General features: G+C 31.7%; 1 protein-coding gene across 1 annotated transcript; it reads right to left on the reverse strand.

Annotated features, from left to right (window-relative positions):
* Positions 1 to 6625: 6625 nt before the first annotated feature.
* On the reverse strand, positions 6626 to 17500 carry LOC145316483 (protein-lysine N-methyltransferase SMYD4-like). Its single transcript, XM_080157027.1, has 6 exons — positions 17477 to 17500; positions 16617 to 16733; positions 14036 to 14931; positions 12851 to 13342; positions 7741 to 7999; positions 6626 to 7150 (listed from the first exon to the last, which is right to left on the reverse strand). The coding sequence occupies exons 2-6, from the start codon at positions 16710 to 16712 to the stop codon at positions 6917 to 6919; spliced, it is 1977 nt and encodes a 658-aa protein (XP_080013153.1). The 5' UTR covers positions 16713 to 16733; positions 17477 to 17500; the 3' UTR covers positions 6626 to 6916.
* Between the last annotated feature and the right edge of the window lie 2867 nt (positions 17501 to 20367).

Consider the following 20367-nt stretch of genomic DNA (forward strand, 5'->3'; position numbering starts at 1 on the left):
GGACAGACAGACAGACGGACGGACGGACAGACATTAAGCTACTTTAGGTATTATAAATAAAGCTTTGCAACTACATTTCAAATTATTTTTGTGATGAGCTTTGCTTTTTATGAATTTTGTCATACTTGTCTATCTAAAGGCTGCAGACAATCAACACAAAACACAGGATCTTTGTCTGAAACTCTAAAACGATAAAATATGAGTAGCGCCTGTTTATTGCCACGACATTACCCTATCAATACATAATTAAACCTCTGCCTCGTCGAAATAGTCAACACTTCAAAAAGGTGCTAAAAAGTTAAACTGGGATTGAATATATTATTACATGGATGTTAAACCAGATTTTCTTATTCTCTAATACAGTAAAACTCGCATCGGGCTAAAATAACGATTCCCCCTTTACCCAATCCACTTCCCTCCTACTGGATGAACTAACTGACCAAAAAATGAATTCCATGTTAGCAACCTAAATTGACGACCAAATTTCCCTTGTCATAATATCCACGTATATTCTAGATCCATTGTCGCGGGTGACAAAATATTGCGTCGTTTCGTCATTTACGTGAATTTTAAACCGACTATAAGGATGTAATATCGTCATTTATGACATTTTATCGCCATAATGATAGAATTGTGATTTCATACTTATTTGAAATAATATCGGGCATCTGTTATTTTCTATTAAAAAAAAATTAAATGATAAAAATGATATTTTTGCTTTTTTTATGGAGGTGTAAACTTTTAACAACTCATATAATAAAACATAAAACTGGTATCAAAATTGCAATAAAAAATATTGCCAGATAATTTTAATTCCTAAAACTGCAATAATAAAACAGGGAACATTTGGTCCAATAGTTGTAATCTATCAAAAAATATATAAAACAAGGACGATTGCGTTCAATATAAGCGAAGCCTTTTTAAAATTGTATGAGACAGCGCAAAGTGGCACCCAAAAAAATTACGTCTTACGACAAAATAACCAATGAGAGATCAGTATAAATTTTACCATTTGTCAATTACAGTGTATAGTGGCCTCTCATTAATCAACTTTATTGTATGACGTCTTTTTTTGGTGCCTCTTTACGCTCAGTCTCAAATTGCATAAACAATATTAGAGTAAGACAATAGAGATACAAAGGGTGAAATAACTGAATGTCCTCACCTCGTGGACCCTTCTTTGACTTTCAATTGGGTCTTTGAATATCAGCCAATAGCGTCAGATATATCAACACAGCCAGTTCGCTACAAAAAAAGCAGAAAGCAATTTAGCAATTTTCTAGAAGACGAAAAAGGTCCCCAACAGAGAAAAAAAAAGAATAAATAAAGCTAAAAAAAGAGAAAAATTTAAGTTTCGGCACTTACATAAAAAGTTTTAAAATATTACCCTTTCTAAATGTTTAGGTGTTTTAGGGAAGGAAGAGGGAAGCATCAACAACAACAACAGCAACAACAACAACAACAGCAACAACAACAACAACAGCATCGGAAAGGGATGGGAAATGAGAGAAGAAAATATATTTGCGCAACCAAAGAAACTGGATTAAAATGGCTCTTACTACTGTATGCCCATAGAGAAAAAAATATAAGAGAGGAATCGAAGCAACTAGAAGACGAAAATAGGCAGTGGGCCTAGAGGCCTAATTAGCGCTGTTGCCGCGCTAAAATTTATTGCTATTTCACTACTTTTCAAATGGGAGGATTAAAAATTATTTAAAAAAATATTTTTTTACTTTTTACTATTTCCATATTTAGGGCAAGAATATTAGATTAGATATTTTCGTTTTAATGTTTTAATTAAAAATTACATAGAATTTTATTTTTATTTAAAAAAATTTGTTCATGAAAGATGAATCCTTCTATTTCTAAAAAGGGGGAAATTTTTTTCATAATGAACATTCAGCTGATTCTGACCGCCCACGGCTGTTTGCTAAATATCGCTTTTCTTTTTATTCACATTATTATTTATGATTGACTTACAAAAAGCCCTGGGCGGTTTTTGATTTTCGTCTGCTTCTAAATTTAGGGATGGGGAAGTAGTATTTTAACATGAAAAAGGGGTGAGTATTCATCCTCTTATCCTTTTTCCTTATGTGTATGCCGCTGCGTAGAACTCATTATATAACTAAAGTAATATGCCAGTGTGACGGACGGACCTATCGTAATGTAGCTGCGCTGCAAAAAACCTAATTGCAATGCAAAAAAATGTTCTTTTTAAATATGTTGCAGATTCCATGTTCCAAGAAAGAAACATATCTGTCATACAATAGCCAAAAATTGCCCAAAAATTAAAGTATCCGCGGATTTTTTTTTGCAATTGTTGTGTGGATCATGGGCAAAATATATGCAATTACTGTTGTGCAGAATGTAAATGTTCGCACATCTAAATGTTGATATAAGAAATGAATAATCTCTAGGTTAAGACCGGGAGTGGAGTAGTTTTAGTAGCCTGGTACAATTTTGTAACAAAAATTAAATTTTCTTTATATTTTCAGAAGTGTAAGTACTTTATTATATCACTTGCGGATGCACTCCTAGCATCCAGGAGCTCTATGATCGAAGCAGTAAGGAAAGTAGGAAAATAGCCTAAAACAAAACTTAGATATAAAAATTAAATAGCCTAAGACCATCCATGGACCTATGAGAGCATTCATAAAATGGAGAACTCAATCGGTTCAGTAGTTAGTAATCTTAAGCTAAAGACAAAAAACCCTACTACTTCATGTAACAGGATTAAACGTTCAAATTCATATTTTGAACTATCGTATAATTCTTATTTTGAAAACAAAAATCAAATCATTTTATTAAATAAAACCTTTACGTTAATGTTTTTTTTATTATTGTTTTCCATTTTTATTTTTATTTCTAAATAATTCTCAACCATAGATTCTAGGAGAGGACGTTTGAGGTCAGGAAAATAGACTAAAACCTACCCAAAACATTGATAAAGCTTATATGAAAAGTACAATCAATTTGGACCAACATTTTCTGAGATCTTTAGCTCTAGACAAAAAATACCTACCTCTTTACATTATATGATAATTTTAGGTGAAACAAAATGTATTTATCGAGTCTATCTTATTATTTTGAATATGAAATGAGAAAATGAAATGGGTGTGTACAGTCTAATATTGCAAATTTTAGGCACAAAAAGTGTTGACCAACAATAGTTATAGACCCTGCTTCCTTTCCCCTTTTCATACAATTTTATTTCTCCAAACTAATCGCTTGCTTGACAAATGAAATAGTTCTTTGAAGCTTAGAGGTGGCTAAATTCCTTAAATCGCTATTTGACTACACCCCCCCCCCTTACTCATTTTTAGATCACGTGCAAGATGTTATATCCGAACGACCCTACGACATTTACCCACTGTCAAATAAAATTTGTTTTCTGACTTACCTTCTAATTTGTTTTTACAATAGTTATTTATTAGATCGTATTGTAGACAGCTTTCCACGGATATTAAAATGAAAGTTACAAGATTAAAACAGTCTAAAATACGATTTTTACATGATTTTTTCACCGGTTATAATCCAGCGGATATTTATTGATTTTAAAGTCATACTGAAAAAGTATGTTATTACCCAGTTATTACTTCGCAAAATAAACTTAAATAGAGGGGGGGGGGGTGGTAAATGGTTTACAAACGATTTAATAGAGTTTGAATATTTGTCCGTGGAAATTGAGATCGTAAGAAGTATTTAAACATTTAGTCTTAACAAAACGATTATGTCCATTAAGAGAGAGAAAAATGATGATTTTTTATTGTTTAACATAAAAAGTGGAAAAATTCGAATAAAACAGCTTTTGTAATGAGTCACTCAGGTGAAAAGTAGGGAAAGTACTCTAATAAAGTGAAACTTGTAACTGGCTAAAATAACGATTTCCCCCGTCCACCCCCTACCCCATCCTCTCCTACTGGACGAACGAACTGACCTATAAGAAATGTCCATGGTAGCAACCTAAATTACTAACAATTTTTCCCCTGTCATAATTTCCACGTATATTCTACATCTATTTTAGTAGGAAATGTTTCTTGATTCTTACTTTAGGAAACTTTGCCCTGTGTTTGCTACTATCCTTGTTTCAATGTATATATGAAATATAAATTGCAAATATGTTAAACCCTTGTCAGTAGAATAATTACAAAACAATTTACATTATTAAGGCTTGTGGCGAAGTTATTGAAATAAAATTGATGAAAATTTTATTCTTTTGTTTTTATGTATTAATGGTGTACTTTTAATGTTTTCTTTTTTAGCTCATTAATCGTCTTATTTTATTTAGATAACAACAGCTACCCTTATCCACTCCTAGCTGCAGCCATCAATTTTTAAGACTTTGCCCCAGCCACCAAAACCGCCAGCTACACAAAGGAACAGCCGCAGCCGCGAATTTGTATTTAATATTTAAAATAAGTAAAAAATATCATTTTGGGACATTTGTGTCAAGCCTATTCTACATTAGGTGTTGTAAAATTCAGAGAAGTAAGGAATAGTTATTTCTCGTATCGTATTATAAACGGCTTTCCGCGGATATAAAACGTACAATTATAAGATTAAAACTAGTTTTTTTAGCCCCGTGGTGCCGAAGGCACCGGCTAAAAAAACTAGTTTAATCCACCGGATTCGAATGAATACGAGAAATAATCTTATTTGTTGTCTTAAGGATTTTTATTTTTTTAGTGGATGCAATCTATCAGTGTATACAATTTTTTACCTTAGAATTTAAATAACAGAAGGTATAATTTTGTTTATTTTAAAAAGGGGTGTACATCAATTTATCTTCCATCATCTTATCCCTTACTATTCCTGATTAAAATTACAAACTAGAACCTCAAATTTGGTGCAATATCTGTCTCAAAAATGATTGAAAGTTGCCAGTTAACACATACGGATTATTAACCATGGATCTAAAGGGATAAGACAATGGCCGATGAATTGATGTACATTCCCAATGGTGATACACAAAATTACCCCTTCTGTAGATTAAAATTAATGGTTGATACGTTTGGACACTTAACTTAAGAACCAATGAAATTAAATTCAATAAAAGTCCCCAAAGTTGTTAAGTCAACCAGTAAGAAATCGTGGTTGTAAAACTTTGGGGACTAGTGCAATGAACAACCCAAAAACTCCTTTTTCTCTGTCTGTTAACAAATTAATATATCCGTCTAAAAATATCTATGATCTCTCGCTACTATGGATATGTTTTCTTAACGGGTTCTTGAACGGCTATGAAAACAGTTTAATAAATGAATAAAAGAATTGCAAATATTATGGTTCCAGGACAAGTATTTTTAATACAGGTTAGGTTAGGTTATATACAAATAATCCCCCCGAATGGGTTAGGCATTTATAATAACCCTATAAGATGGTTTAAAATATGTTAGGTTAGGTTAATGTCCACTCCGACGTTTGTCACTCCTGCTTTTGTCCTAGGACCAACATTATAAGGTTGTTTCGCTACATAAATGAAATAGTTACTTTTTCACGCCTTGCCTTTCTCAATTGAACAGCTTTTTTTTCTCTTTGGACATTTTTTGCTCAAATATGCTAATTAGTTTTAAATAGACAACATAATGTCCTTTAAATTTATGCAAAGAAAATTCTTTAACCTAGAAGAAAAAGTAATTTAAAGAGAAGAATGTTAAAAAAGAAAAAAATGCATAACCTTTAATCATTTACATTTTTGTTTAATTTAGCTAAAAAGCAGGATGAAATTTACAGTAATATAAACCTAAAACGATTTATTTTTTGATATTGAATTGACGGATTATTTCAAAAGACAAATTTTCAAATGACCGCACGGATTTAGGAGAAGAATCAGCCGGCCGCAACCACCAGAGAACCTGACTTCGTGTCATGCACACTCAGTCACAACCACAAAAAGCCACTCTTAGCCTCAGCCAATCTCGATCAGCTGTAGCTATAACCTTGTATTCAGCCACAATACCATTAGTCGCAGCTGTCGTAACCTTTTTTTTCGCTTGTGAACTGATTATTGTCGGAGGCTAATTTGATGTGCAATCGTTTCAGCAAAAAGTATGTGTTATTTTTAAAGCCTAATCAGCAATGAACACTCTCCAATCTATAGAATATTTTTATTTCGAATATTTTTTAGCAGATAACCAAAGAAGAAGTAAAAAATAATGCATAAAAAAATTTCCAAAGAGAACTACTTCTACATAGTTAGGGCGAGGTTCTTCCTTCATTATAAGAATAAATCTAGAGCACATTTGTCAGCTGGCTTTAAAGATTTCAAGAAGTAGGTGGATATTGGACTTTATATCTAACTTGTCTATAATACAGTTTTAATATGGCACTTAAAAGTATTTGGGACTTTTCTTAGGTCTTTAATTGCCTGTACACGCTAGCATTGACAAAATATTTTCTATCAACAATTTCAATCAACAGAAAGAGTAAATTTGTTTATCATAATATTTGGAGTACATCAATTTATCGTCCATTGTCTTTCCCTTAAGATCCCTGCGAAGTTAGGAGCTGATCAGAGTTTTAATAACTTACATTTTCTCCGCAATACTTTGATTGGTTGACGAACGGACAACGACACTGTATAGAGTAGCACATATTTTAAAAATTGTTAAAAATACAAACACAAAAATAAGCTTATAAATAGAGTTTTATTTTAGAGAAAACAGAAAAGAAATACATATAAAATTATAAACAAATTAAAATAGTTTTCATAATAAAAAATTAAATCATTATTAAAATGATTTTTACAAATGAATTGGTAATATGATTATTCAAAATGAATTTTAAATATAAGAAATAAAGATAAAAACATGAATCATGTTTACAATTATGAGTGTCAGCTTCCACTTTGTAAGACATGGTTTCGTGCTCCTGATCCAAGGAAAATCTTATTTAACACTCGCAAATCCCAATGTCCTATTCAAAATGAAAACTGGCTGTCATCAATCGGTCGCTTCTCCGCTGGGTTGGTAATGCGCACAGAGTTGGAGAATACGACAGTTCCCTCGGCATTGTAGCAGGACCTCAGCTTGTCCACGGCACGGATCAGAGGGTCATAGCTGGGCTCAACGAGCTCGTACATCCCGTTGACGGCCTCCACGAGGTTCTCCTTGGCCTGCACCTGGTCCCCGTTCTCCATAAAGTCTGCACCAACCTAGAATAATATCCTGTTAAATAATGTAGTAAGCTTTTTTTGTCTGTAACAAAGGATCATGAACCGAAATGGTCCTCCTTTACAGTGAACCTTCTTATATGTAGGTCCTGGAATGGTTTAATGCTATTTTATTTTTTTATAAAAAATCTAGGTATAGTTTTAGACTATTTTCTGTCTTCCCATATTTCTTCGAATATAATTATAGAGTCCCTAAATGCTAGGGGCGCAGCTGCTATCTTATAAAACTTCACTAAACCAACAAAAAAAAAAAAAGATATTAAAGATGAACTATTGTATTTAAAAAAAAAAAAAACAGACAGATGATGATTGAAAATAAAGAACATGGATCAATAGCTAAATATAAGAAATTCATAATAATTTGCAAATTTGTTGAAAAAATACGAAGCAGCTTATAGTGCCTATAAAAAATAACGTTATGCAATACAAAATACCAATGATAGGCCAGTATACATTTCATCATTGGATAATATAAAGGTATACTGGCCTATCATTGGTCATTTGTATTGCATGGCGTCCTTTTTCTCATAGGTACTATAAAGCTGCTTAAAAAATACCAACAAAATACCAACCTTAAATAATGATTCAAGAAAATCCAGCTGTCCATTATCTGCTTTTCCTTTCCATTTTGGCTTGTCATTCTGTCCCAGCAGATTCCAGTCCTGCTGGCATGGCTGGCAGCCACAGGTAAACCAATACCTGGCGTCCAGCTCCTTCTGGCGGTCAGGCTTACTCTTGAAGTAGAATACTTGTCCGTAGTTGTCTGTAACTTCTTCTCCTTTCTCAAGTGGATGTAGGGCTTTGCAGATCATTTTTCTGCCAATATTATACCTAAAATATTCAAATTTGTTACATGATGTCAAGACAGAGAAAAATCTTCTATTTTAGTCTTAAGGGGCCTTCTTGTCCAAAGAGATTTCTAAGATACTATACTTTTAAATCTAATGCAGGGTGGTGTCACACTCATTTAAAATACAACTGCCTCCCCCAACCCTAAAGACGAATACCCCCTTTTAAAATATGTGCACGCAACTGAACTAAACTTTACGCACTCAACTAAAAAAATATACAAGCATTTAGACCCCGTTTTTTTTACTGTTCAAATGAAATTATCTAAACAAGTTCTTTTATTTAGGGTTATATCGTAAAAGCCCAGTTTTGAAGCAAAATAATAATGGAATCATAAAAAATCTTCGCTACTAAAAGAAAAAGTAAAAATATAATTTTTGTATCTTTATGTATCTTGCATACATTAAATGAAATTTAAAAGTTTTAACAGTAAAACTGAGCTAAACACACGCGCCAGCCAAAATGCAAATCAATTTGGCCAAAAGAAGGTGTATCAACTATTTTTTTTATAGCTAGCCGGTTCTTTTAGTAAGTAGTAGATGTAAAATTTTTCATAGAATTCAGATATGCAATCGGTTTTTTTGTAGACCTCTTATTTTTTAAGTAATTTAAGTTTAAAAAAAAAAAATTAAGTCGATTTTAAGGTACTAAAATGCAACAAAAAAAAGAAAGAAAATGGTCATTATGAACAAAAATAGTAAGATCTTTAATTTGACACCTTACTTTTTCAATTCTGTCAGGTAATTATTGAAAAAATCGATTTTTTTTAACCCACGAGAATAAAAACTTTGAACTTAATTTTATTATTTCACAAATAAAAAAATATGGGTTCATATATACCTTCAGAATCAGAAAAATATTACGAATCCATTGTAAGCAAAATTGAAAAAAAAAGTTTACAATATAGTATATAAACTACAATAAAAGGAATTATATGAAAATATCATATTATATTGTACAGGCAACGTCTTAATTCTTCAATTGAGTATAAAAATGGGAAGGGGGTAAAGAGGGGGTAAAGAGGGGGTAAAAAAGGGAAGACAATAGTGTTGTCTGAACAAAAAAAATAATTGGCCATTTCTTTAATTTTTTAATTTTTTAATTTTTTTCAATTTTGCTTACAATGGATTCGTAATATTTTTCTGATTCTGAAGGTATATATGAACCCATGTTTTTTATGTCTGTTTGAGAAAATATTTAGGTCTAAAGTTTTTATTATACCGAGGTTAAAAAAATAGATTTTTTCAATAATTACTCAACAGAATTTTAAAAGTAAGGTGTCAAATTAAAGATCTTACTATTTTTGTTCTTACTGGCCATTTTCTTCTTTTATTTTGTTGCGTTTTAGTACCTTAAAACCGACTTAATTATTTTTTTAAAAAACTTAAATTACTTAAAAAATAAGAGGTCTACAAAAAAACCGATTGCATATCTGAATTCTATGAAAAATTTTACATCTACTACTTACTAAAAGAACCGGCTAGCTATAAAAAAAAAGTTGATACAACTTCTTTACATAAAACAACAACAATATTTTCATATTAGGACAAAACACAAGTTGCAAAGCAATAAAATGCAAATTGCTGCTTTAAATTTTCAAATTTTAAATTATTTGACTTTTATGAACTATTATATGCTACGAGGTGATCTTTCTGAATAGAAGAACTCAATTTTCTCTTGATGGAAGAAATATAAAATGTACATGTAAAAGGACATAAAATTCCAGAAAAAAATTTCTTAGATTAAGAAAGCTTAATTCTTATTTTTTTAGAAGCTCCTTTTTAAAACTTGTATGCAAAATTTATATTTTTCCAATTTAAGAACTTATTTAACGAAACATAAAACGGGAGAAAAAAAATCAAGAATTTCTTCTATTTATTTCTTAAATTAGAATTTTAAATTAAAATTAAATTCTACATTCCCAATAAATTTATTGACTTTTAAATTAATTTTGAAAGAATAAAGAAGAATAACAACAAAAAGTTATAAAGCCTTTAGTTTATATGCATTAGTGCCTTTCTTGGTCCAAAACTTATTCCCTAAAAGAACTATCCCTTATCTAGAAATACAATATCTATTCAGATTTTCTATTCACTGTAAATAACAAATGTCTTTACTTGGGTTCTTCTTCACCCGCAATTGTAAAACACCTGGAGCCACATGTACATGCCGCAGTTCCCGCATTGGAAGGCCGCATAAAATGACTCAAAACACTTGAAAGCAACTAATTAAAGATCTTCGGCCCATTGAAAGACAAAAATCAGCAGACACAGTGAAGATGGATGTTTTTTTTCATTTTTAGGAGTTTTTTTTAAGTCTTAAACCTATCCCATTACTAAATCTAAAAAATAGCGTAACACTATTCAAAATATTAAATCTAAAAATGAAATATTTTAAACTATCCCAGGAACTTTGTGAAGCTTCCCTTAAAAGGAGAACTTAATTATTTCAGCATTGATTTAAATCTTAAGCTTCAGACTCCAATAGTCAATATTCTGCAACAGAGTAAATAAAATATGCGGCTGCCGAGCCCTTGACTTAAAAGTGTCAATATTTCTGCGCCTGGCAATTGAATGCATAATTGACACTAAAAACATTTTAAATGGGTTGCCACAGTAAACAGATTTTCTAGGTCTGTTTTACTTTTATTTAACAGCACAATTTAGTCTATTTAAAATGGAAATGTAAAAAATGAAATATCTGTAATAATGGATGTAGAATATACATGGATATTATGATAGGGGAAAAATTGTCGTCAATTTAGGATACTATAATGAACATCTCTTATTGGTCAGTTCGTTCATTCAGTAGGAGGGGAGGGTATGGGGTAAATAAGGGGGTTGGGGGGGGGGGGGGTGATATTTATTGCTACAAAATTCACTTTATTAGAGTATATTATAATCTGGTGTAAGATCCAAGTAATAATACATCCAATGAAAGAACTGTATATTAAAAAATCACGAAACCTTCCTTTAATTAAAACAAAAATATTGTTAATAATAAAACTATAAACAGAATATAATAAATATATACGTTATAAACTTTTCAAACTTTGCCCAGTTCATTTTTTTAATAATAACGATTTTTAGATATATTGGCAATTTTTTACATTATACAGTTGTCCTCCGACTACCATATTTTTTTATGAAAAATACGCAAATCATTTCTAGATCATACTGTTTTATGAATGTAGGTATAAAATATGATGAAGATGGCATGTTTTAGGCTATTTCATTTTATTTCATTCCATTTTTATCTACCTGTATTTGCAACTGATATAACTATCATAACAGTTTTATCAGTGAATAAACCAGGAATTCAATATTGGACATTCATTGGTGACATGTTAATAGGGTAAAAGATAGACGATAAGTAGGCTTATACCCACAGGGATCTAAAGTGATAAGACAATGGCCGATAATTTGATGTACATCCCCAATGATGATACAAAAAAATACCCTTTCTGTAGATTAAAATTAGTGGTTGAAACGTTTGAACACTTAATTTAATGAACCAACCAATCAAAATTCACTAAAAGTCCCCAATGTTGTTAAGTCAACGAATTAGAAAACGTAATTTTAAAACTTTGGGTACTAGTGTAATAAACAGCTATGTGTACCCTCTCTCTCTCTCTGTATACCCCAAATTATTATGTATTTCTTTCGTAGATGTTAAAAGTCAGTTTGTCAGTCTTATTTATTTAGCTTCGATTTTGTTCTTGTTCTTTAACTGCTAAAGACCCAATACTCAAAATTTGAAGCATTCAGCTTCAATAACAAAAAAGTTATAGGCATTTGGCAGTCTTTTAGCAGTAAGAGCGGTGTATTTCTTGCAGGCTTCCTTTAAAGAAAGACATTGGAGTGTAAAAATGTTGTAACAAGTTAATATATCGCATAACCTAAGACAGAGTGCAAAAAAAGGAAAAATCTTCTCTAAAATTGCCTATTCAAATTTCAAAGGAATTTCAATTGTGGTCATAAATTTCAAGCTTTAGCATTTTAAAATCTTTTGAATGATATTTGTTTCATCATTTGTTAACATCAGATTTTATTTAGAGGATTATTATAGGTAAAGTGTCAAGTAGCTTTTCTCACGACATTTCTCATAGGTCACGGGAAGGTTTATAACTTTTTTGGGGGAGGGTACCACCATCCTCCCTAGAGAAATCGACAAATTTTTTTAAAAATTTAAAAACATCGCCCTTCAATAATGACAATTTAGATGGTGATTAAAATGGTATAAAACTACATAAAACAAAACCTTAAATAAAGACATTAGAATATTGGAAAGAGTTAGTTTAAGCTAATGTATTTGAGGTTACTTGTTATTTTTCACAAATTGACAGTTTCACTTTTAAAGTACACCAAGTACGAATATGTCTCTATAGAAGCGAAGCATTTTAATTTATTGTGATTATATTATTTTCCTATTTAAGGGAGGAAGGTTTTATACCTTAAATTGCTTTTGCAACAATAATTGGCCCCTTCCCCCATATTTTTTTCGAGAGAGAATTTGTATCTTTTTATATATATAAGCGGCTACGCACCTAGATGCCTCTAGGGGCCCTTGAGGTTGAGGGGGGAAGTCGACTCTCCCACTTTTAATTGTAGTTTTAAAGCTACAGTAAAGATTTTTTTGAGGGGCAGGTCATTTCTAGAATTGATTATTCTATGGAAGGTCGTGGTACCCCCAAATACCTTCCCAGGACCTATGAGAAGCTACTCTATAAAGGAGAACTATATCAGTTTTGTGATTAGCCAGATCCTTTGATACATACACACACACAGACAGAGACCCTTTTACTTCATTATAAGGATTTTTACAATTTTTTACCTGGCAATTGATGGATTACAAGAATGGTTGAAGTATGAAGACTTGGGATACACAGCCAGGGCTATCAAATTATTCTTACACGGCTTTATCTTTGTCTTATCCCCTCGCAACAACTCATACACTTCATGAGCATTAAACTGCAGCACATTTAAATGGCGATACAGCAGAGACCCAATAAAAACTTCATCATCTGTGTAAACATCCGGAGTACTGTCGGAAAAGTAGCCAGCCGCCTTCAGCACCTTCAGCAGGCACACAGCCATCATGCAGCGGCCAAATATATCCTCTGGCCAGCGATGCTCGTCCAGGCCGGCCAGGCAGAAGACTGACTGGTACGTGGACTTAAACTCGCTGGAAACGTTATCCACGTGCAGGTTGTGGCGTTGTTTCTTAAAGAATTCTAAAGATTTGGATGTGATGATTCTGAGGGCTAACCGGTCAAGGGCTGAACATCCAAGACCATTAAATAAACTCTCAAATTTGCACTCATACCTATTAAAAGAAAAATTATTAGATTTTATGCTAAAGATAATGTTTATCATAGCATTAGATAATAACCACAAAAAAATTTAGGGTGAAAAAAAATTAAATTAGGCAATGCTTGCATTGTGAATATTTAAAAATGTTTAATTTTACTAAAGAATATAATTGTTACAAAGCGAAGCTTTTCTTTAATTAGGGTCGGTCCGTTTGTCCTTCCTAAACATGTTAGAATTGTCCTATCGATTTTAAACTTAGCATTTTGATTCCTGTAACAGTTAGGTACGACTTAGAAAACGTAGCAACTCTATATTAGATACCAGATTGTCCGTACGTCCATTTAGAACATGCTTATTTTATAGTTTTTGACAACAAATTTTTATGTGTTAAAAATATCCTATTCATCAGATTTTTATAATACTGATTCCTATTGCAACGAGGTACACTGGTATAAGCGATGTATCTCTATAATCAAGTCCTAATATGTAAGTATGTCGTTACACAGTATAATGTAATTAAGTAGTTTAGCAACACATTTACTTATAAGTTTGTCTAGGCTTATGCAGTATTATTCTGCTTATTTAGTTCTGACACTCTATAACTGTTAATGTTTTTCCTTTTATTTCAGAGCATCGCTTTTATGGATGTTGCCATCCTTGTTATTAAATTCAATTACGGTCTTAAATTAGTATATTATCCACTTACTTATGATAAGATTCTACAGCAATATCACGACATTCAGCGCTGCAGAATCCAACACCAGCGCAATTGGGACACGGCAACACATTCTTCAACTTACTGAAGCAATAATTACAATTGGTTCCATATCTGTTAGGATACAAGATGGCGTCCATAGGCTCCTCCACAACTAGGGTGTCACCAGCCTTGATAGGTTTATCTGCCCGTACATGACGACCAACATTCTCATTGTGATCTACTTTAATTAGGTTGCTAAATTCTGTAATTTTCTTGTGTGATTTATTGGCAAGTTTTGGAGTTGTTGGTTCTGGGTCTTCCTCTGCTAATTCTATCGTTTCCTGGATAACCTCATCATTATTATTTATCACAATTCCAAGTTTGACTAATTTCTCCATTGCTGACTTGTATTTGTCTTTCTCAAATTTACTGCGCTGCTTCTCAAGCGAATCCTTGGCCTGCCTGACAGCCTTTAATGCATTGGGTTTGTCTTTTAGCAACACATATGTTTTTGCCAACCTTTCAAACAATTTATAATGAAGTTGTGGGGGATATCCGGACTTTAAAGCAATGTTTATGTCAGCAATACAATTCTTTGCCTCACCCAAGTAATAATTACAAGCTGACCGGTTGGCTATGGAGTAGGCATAGGTGTCGCTGTTTCCAGGTGATTTTACTATGCTGATGCTGTAGATGGCATGTGCCTGCTTGTACCATTTCTTCTGGAAAGAACTGTTTCCTTCGTCCTTCATTTTCTTGGCGGCCTCCACATCTTTTTTCATGAAGATTGGCTGAACAACGAAACAGTTGACCTTCTCAAGGCTGGAGCAAAATAGGATTCTCTGTTCGTCCGAGTCAAATTGTTTTAGATCTTCTATGGCGGTTGGGTTCGCTTTGGCAACTTCCTAAACAAATGAAGCTTTTTATAGTGACTATAAAAATGATGCCATACTGGCCTACTATTGGTCAATCAAAGTTTATACTGGGCTGTCATTGTTAATTTAGTCTGTCTATTGGACTATTATTGATAATTTGTATTGTATGACGTCATTTGTTTATAGGCACTATAAAGAGCATCTAAACAAACAAAATTTCAATGTACATCTCAATAATTCTCAATATGAACTTATTTTGACACTATCATTATTTATGGAAAATAAATCTAAAAGTTCACATTCTTATATTTTGTTTTAGCCTAAAAGATTTTTGTATTTTATAATGCAGTTTGACATTTTCAACGCATTTGACAAAATTATAATTAAATTTTCTTTAGTAGATTTATTATTACTTGGATCTTACATCAGCTTATCATTTACTCCAATAAAGTGGAACTTGTAGCTGGCTAAAAAAACGATTAGCCTTTTCCGCTGGATGAACGATCAGACCCATAAATGATGTCCATGTTAGAAACCTAAACTGGCGACAATTTTTCCCCTGTCATAATATCCACGTATATTCTACATCCATTTATTAAAAAATGCGGAAATGCAAAAATTTCTTTTTTTGAGGGAAACATCTTCTTGCATAAATTGAGGAAAACGAGTGAGAAATAGAAAGCTTACTGCTGAGATGTTCATTAATGTCAAGAAATGATATTTATGTTGCTGGTGCTTTCTATGCTTTAATTACTTTCCAATAACATTTAAAATGTAGATTTTAGCAGGGATCTAAAGGGATAAGAGAATGGCCGAAAAATTGATCTCCAATGATTGACACGAAATTACCCCTTCTGTAGATTAAAATTAGTGATTGAAACGTTTAAAACCCCAAAGTCAAAAAAAAGCCATCGAATAAGAAAACGTTATTATAAAACTTTGCAGGACTAGTGTAATAAACAACTCATTGTTCCCTCTCTCCCTGATATTTTGGAGTCTAATAATATTCAATTATAAAGCTTAGCAGTTGCAACCAAGACCGTAAATTTTTTTTAAAAATTACAGCTGCTTACTTATATTAGTTAATTTAATAACTGAAATAGATTGATGCAGTGGAAAGTGTCATGTGTGACATCATATACGTAGGTCTAATACGGAAGGATGAGAGGTGAGGAGAAGTGGGAAAGGAAATCCCTAAAAAAGAGATGTATTTAGACGTGTTTTTTTATGACGTCACACATGCAATTTCCGCTGATCAAAATATACTTCACTATTCTGCAGCCAAAGTCAAAATAATTGGGTCTCTAAGACTAATTTGTTTTGTAGAGTAAAGAAAAGAAACGAAGAAAAAATATTTAAGAAGTAAGAACAAAAAAGTTTCTAGGAAGTGTCACAATGTTCATTAATTTTAATAAACACTACTTTAAAGTTTAAAATGAAGGCTATTATTTTCATTTCAATTTGAGTTTTTAAAAACTCACTTTTTATATTTGATTTCCAAATTTCAAAATAATTTGACATAACTATGTAGGTATTCCAAGTTTAAAATTATGCTGAATCAATAAATATTTTTTGTAACACTCTTTAAAAAATTTGATAATTATCTTTAGTTTTCTCATACGATTTAAATTGTTCTTGCTAACTAGAAATATAAAGGGAATTTCTAGCTACAAACCACCCCCCCCCCCCCCCCACCCAAAAAAAAGTGACAATACCTGTAACCAAGATGAAAATAGTCCTCTCTCTTCACTCTGAATGGTTTGCCAGCTACCCCGCTGCCGTCCAGGGTCAACCGAAGACGACTTTAACATTTTTCCAGCAATTCAATTTTACTAAAATAAAAGAAATTTATGTATTTATAAATTCTTAGTAGTGGGACATATTGGCTCAAAATCAGCCATGTGACATCATAAAAATGAGGAATTATCCATCTCTTTTTATAGGTTTTCTTTCCCACTTTTCTTCTCATCTTACTCATTTTTATGACGTCTCATGGTTGATTTCTGATACACTTTGTCCTGTAACAAATTATTAAATTATAAAAATTAAATTATCTATAAATTGGTGACAGTACAATTTAAAAAGTTTGCATTTAAAGCTACATAATTATATATTTTTTTATTTTTTGAAGAAAAAAAATATTTTCGCGAGCCAATTCATTTAAATGTGTTCCGTTATTGATGATAATTACGGCATGATTTTCAAATAACAAATGAACAAAAAAAAACAATATACTATGTTTATATAAATCTTTTTAAAAAGATTTTCTTCACGCGAAAAATCCACCCTAATTTTAGTTGAGCTAAAACAGCAAATGAATCAATAACTGTCAAGGTCGCAAAGTATGAATATTTGAAAGTGAACTTAAAATGTTAAAAAATATATTGACGGTGCTTTTACATTATGCATAAAATAGTCAAATATTTATAGGATTAATATTAATTATATTAAACTACTTTCCTTAATTACCAATATATATTGTAATTAAAATTAAAACACTTTAGTTTGAAAATTATTAAAAATCACTTAAATTTGAATAAAACACTTGTACACTACACTGGCTGTTTTTCCTTACCTGAACTTTTCCGAACTAAATGCTAGTAAGGACTTATATAGTTTGACAAGTATTGGCTGTTTGCCAGGTACACGAGAGTTTTAAAGTCACAAATAATTCCCTTCCAATAAAGCTTGACCCTATCAGTATTCAGTATCCACAGTACATAGTCGATACGTTTATGTAACAAGGACAATTATATGCGTATTTGCATTTATATATCCATAACTTATAGTTTTATTCTAAAGCATATTTTTCTAACGGAATGTCAAGAATTAATTTTTCCAGTATGGGTTCAAAACCGATTAATATCCACTGGATTAGAGCCGGTTTTTAACCATACTAAAAATTATGTATAGCACGGGTTAGGAAGATACCCAAGAAGTTTGTCTGCGTATGTCATTAAAGTACACACTGCAGTCTGCAACCAGAGCTCGGCAGCTGCGCATCGGCCGCGAGTAAGCAACAGTAAAAACGTCATATTATCCCTTTAAAATTCAGCTGGATGTCTTAACCTGTTCCTAAACAGACAAACCATATTTTCGAGAACAAAATTATTGTCACACTAGCAGGTTTAAAATTAAGGTTTATGCGCTGCTTAGTCGCGGATGCCAAGCCCTATTTGCAACAAAGCAAGATCTTGATTTAAAAACTGCAATGAAAAATCGGTCATTTGTCTGAGAATTTTTATTGAAAGATTTGTACCCAGAGAACTCATCAACATCTCTACAACTTGGAAAATATTTTGTTATAAGCTAATCACATATTGTAATGCAGCTAATATAATAAAAGGGATTGTTTGTCTGTCACTACGACGTCAAAATAAGAGACTGCAACTTTCATGATTAGAGACAGATCTAAAAAAAATAAAAACAATTCAAAAAAGGTTGCTTTAACCTAAATAATAATACTGAGCTGCATCTTAAAATGTGTAACCGTGGCCGTAGTCATGGCCGTAGTCGTAGCCGTATTAATGTATAATGATAATTTAAAGATAGCTGGCTACGGCTACGGCAACGGCTACACATTTAAAGATCCAGCTCCGATCTTTATTAACCAAAATTTTTGTCAGCTTGTTTTTGCAGTTCTACTTAAAGACAATCTTATTTTTTCCCTTAGCTTGGAGTATTTTGTTTCTTGTTAAGAGACTATTCCACTAAGCTTTTTATATTGAGTTATTTATTCGCTGAGCAAACCTTCTCTTAACAAATCATTATACGCATTCTTAAATAACATAAAGGGGGGAAATTTGAACATTTGTTGACAAAATATGTTTTAGTAAAAAATGATGAATGTAAAGCATAATGGAAATATTGTAGTAAAAAATTAGATGTCTGTAAATAGAGTGTATAAATACTTATAGATGGTTTATAGATGTCTACTTCTATACAGTATACAAAAAACAAAAATGGCAATAGAGTTAATATCTATAAGGATAAGCTAGTATGGCCGATAAATTGATGTACATCCCCAATGATGAAACACAAAGGTACCCCTTCTGTAGTTTACAATTATTGGTTGACACGTTTGGACACTTAACTTAATAAAATAACCAATCAAAATTCATTGAAGTCTCCGAAGTTGTTGAGCAAACAAATAAGAAAACGTTTTTATAAAACTTTGGGGACTAGTGTAATAAACAACCTAATGTCCCCAACCTCCCTGCAATAGAGTAGTACATTTGGAACTTACAGAGAAAGGTCGAGGATAATAAAAAGAAAGAGTTATTCAAAATCAATAATACTTATAACAGCAAAACTTTAATACAACGATCAAGCAATAAAAGAGTTTGTCATCTGTGGGATATATAATTATGTGTAATGTGTTAGTATTATCTGTACAGGGAAGCAGCTTATAGTACCTATAAAAAAATTACGTAATACAATGCAAATGACCAATGATAGGTCAGTATACATTTTACGATTGGTCAATTACAATATATGAAGACCTAGCATAGGTCATTTGGTTTGTATGACGTCATTTTTTATATGCACTATAAGGTGCTTGGATTTTAAACCCCCCAAAAATATGTTTCTCGTTCTTTTCTCTTGCTTTGAAAAGAATAAAAGTACAGGATCATCCAAGCAGAAAACAGACAAAAATTCCCGGAAATCTCAACATATTTTTCCTTGATCTGTCTGAAAGGATGAATTTTGAAATAGGGAAAATGTGTGAAAAGAAAATTGAGCGCCGTAAAAAGCGTACTGCAAATATTTTCTCAGAAATTTGACAACATTGAGGTAAAAACACTTTTATTTTACCATTTCGAATTTAGAATTGGGGTTTAAAAATAGATTTTTGACCTGTTTATTTGTTACTACGATTTCAATTATTTTATCGAAGCTTTTTATAGTGCCTATTAAAATGACGTCATACTGGCCTACCATAAGTTAATTAAAATGTATACTGGCCTTCCTTTGGACATTTAGTCTGTTTATTGGCCTAGCATTAGTCATTTGTATTGTATGGCGTCATTTTTAATAGGCACTATAAACAGTTTTCTGAAAACAAATTTCAGTATATTGTTTTGATAATATTTTACAAAATTAAGTTTTTAAATTCAATTAATGTGATTTTTTTCTTATAAAATATGTAAAATTAGTTTTACTTTAAAACAAACGCTTTGTTTGGGTCAAATTAACATATATATCATTAACACAATTTAGCTTTACAAAAACATTGCATAGTTTAACACAAGACTGCTTTGTACATTTCTAATATTGTTTAATAAAAGTCTGCTAAAAATTTAATTTTAAAATTAAGAGGTAAAGATGGTGTCAGATAAATTACCTTTCTGAGACAATTTAAATCATGACTTTAGCATTTCTAAGTAATAAAAATTCTTTAAATCTAAACATTATTTTAAAACATAACCAAACACTAAAAATTAAAAAAAAAATTTTCCAGTATGG

Source organism: Acartia tonsa, chromosome 4 (assembly GCF_053477335.1).
Source record: "Acartia tonsa isolate MP-2025a chromosome 4, ASM5347733v1, whole genome shotgun sequence".
Taxonomy (NCBI): domain Eukaryota; kingdom Metazoa; phylum Arthropoda; class Copepoda; order Calanoida; family Acartiidae; genus Acartia; species Acartia tonsa.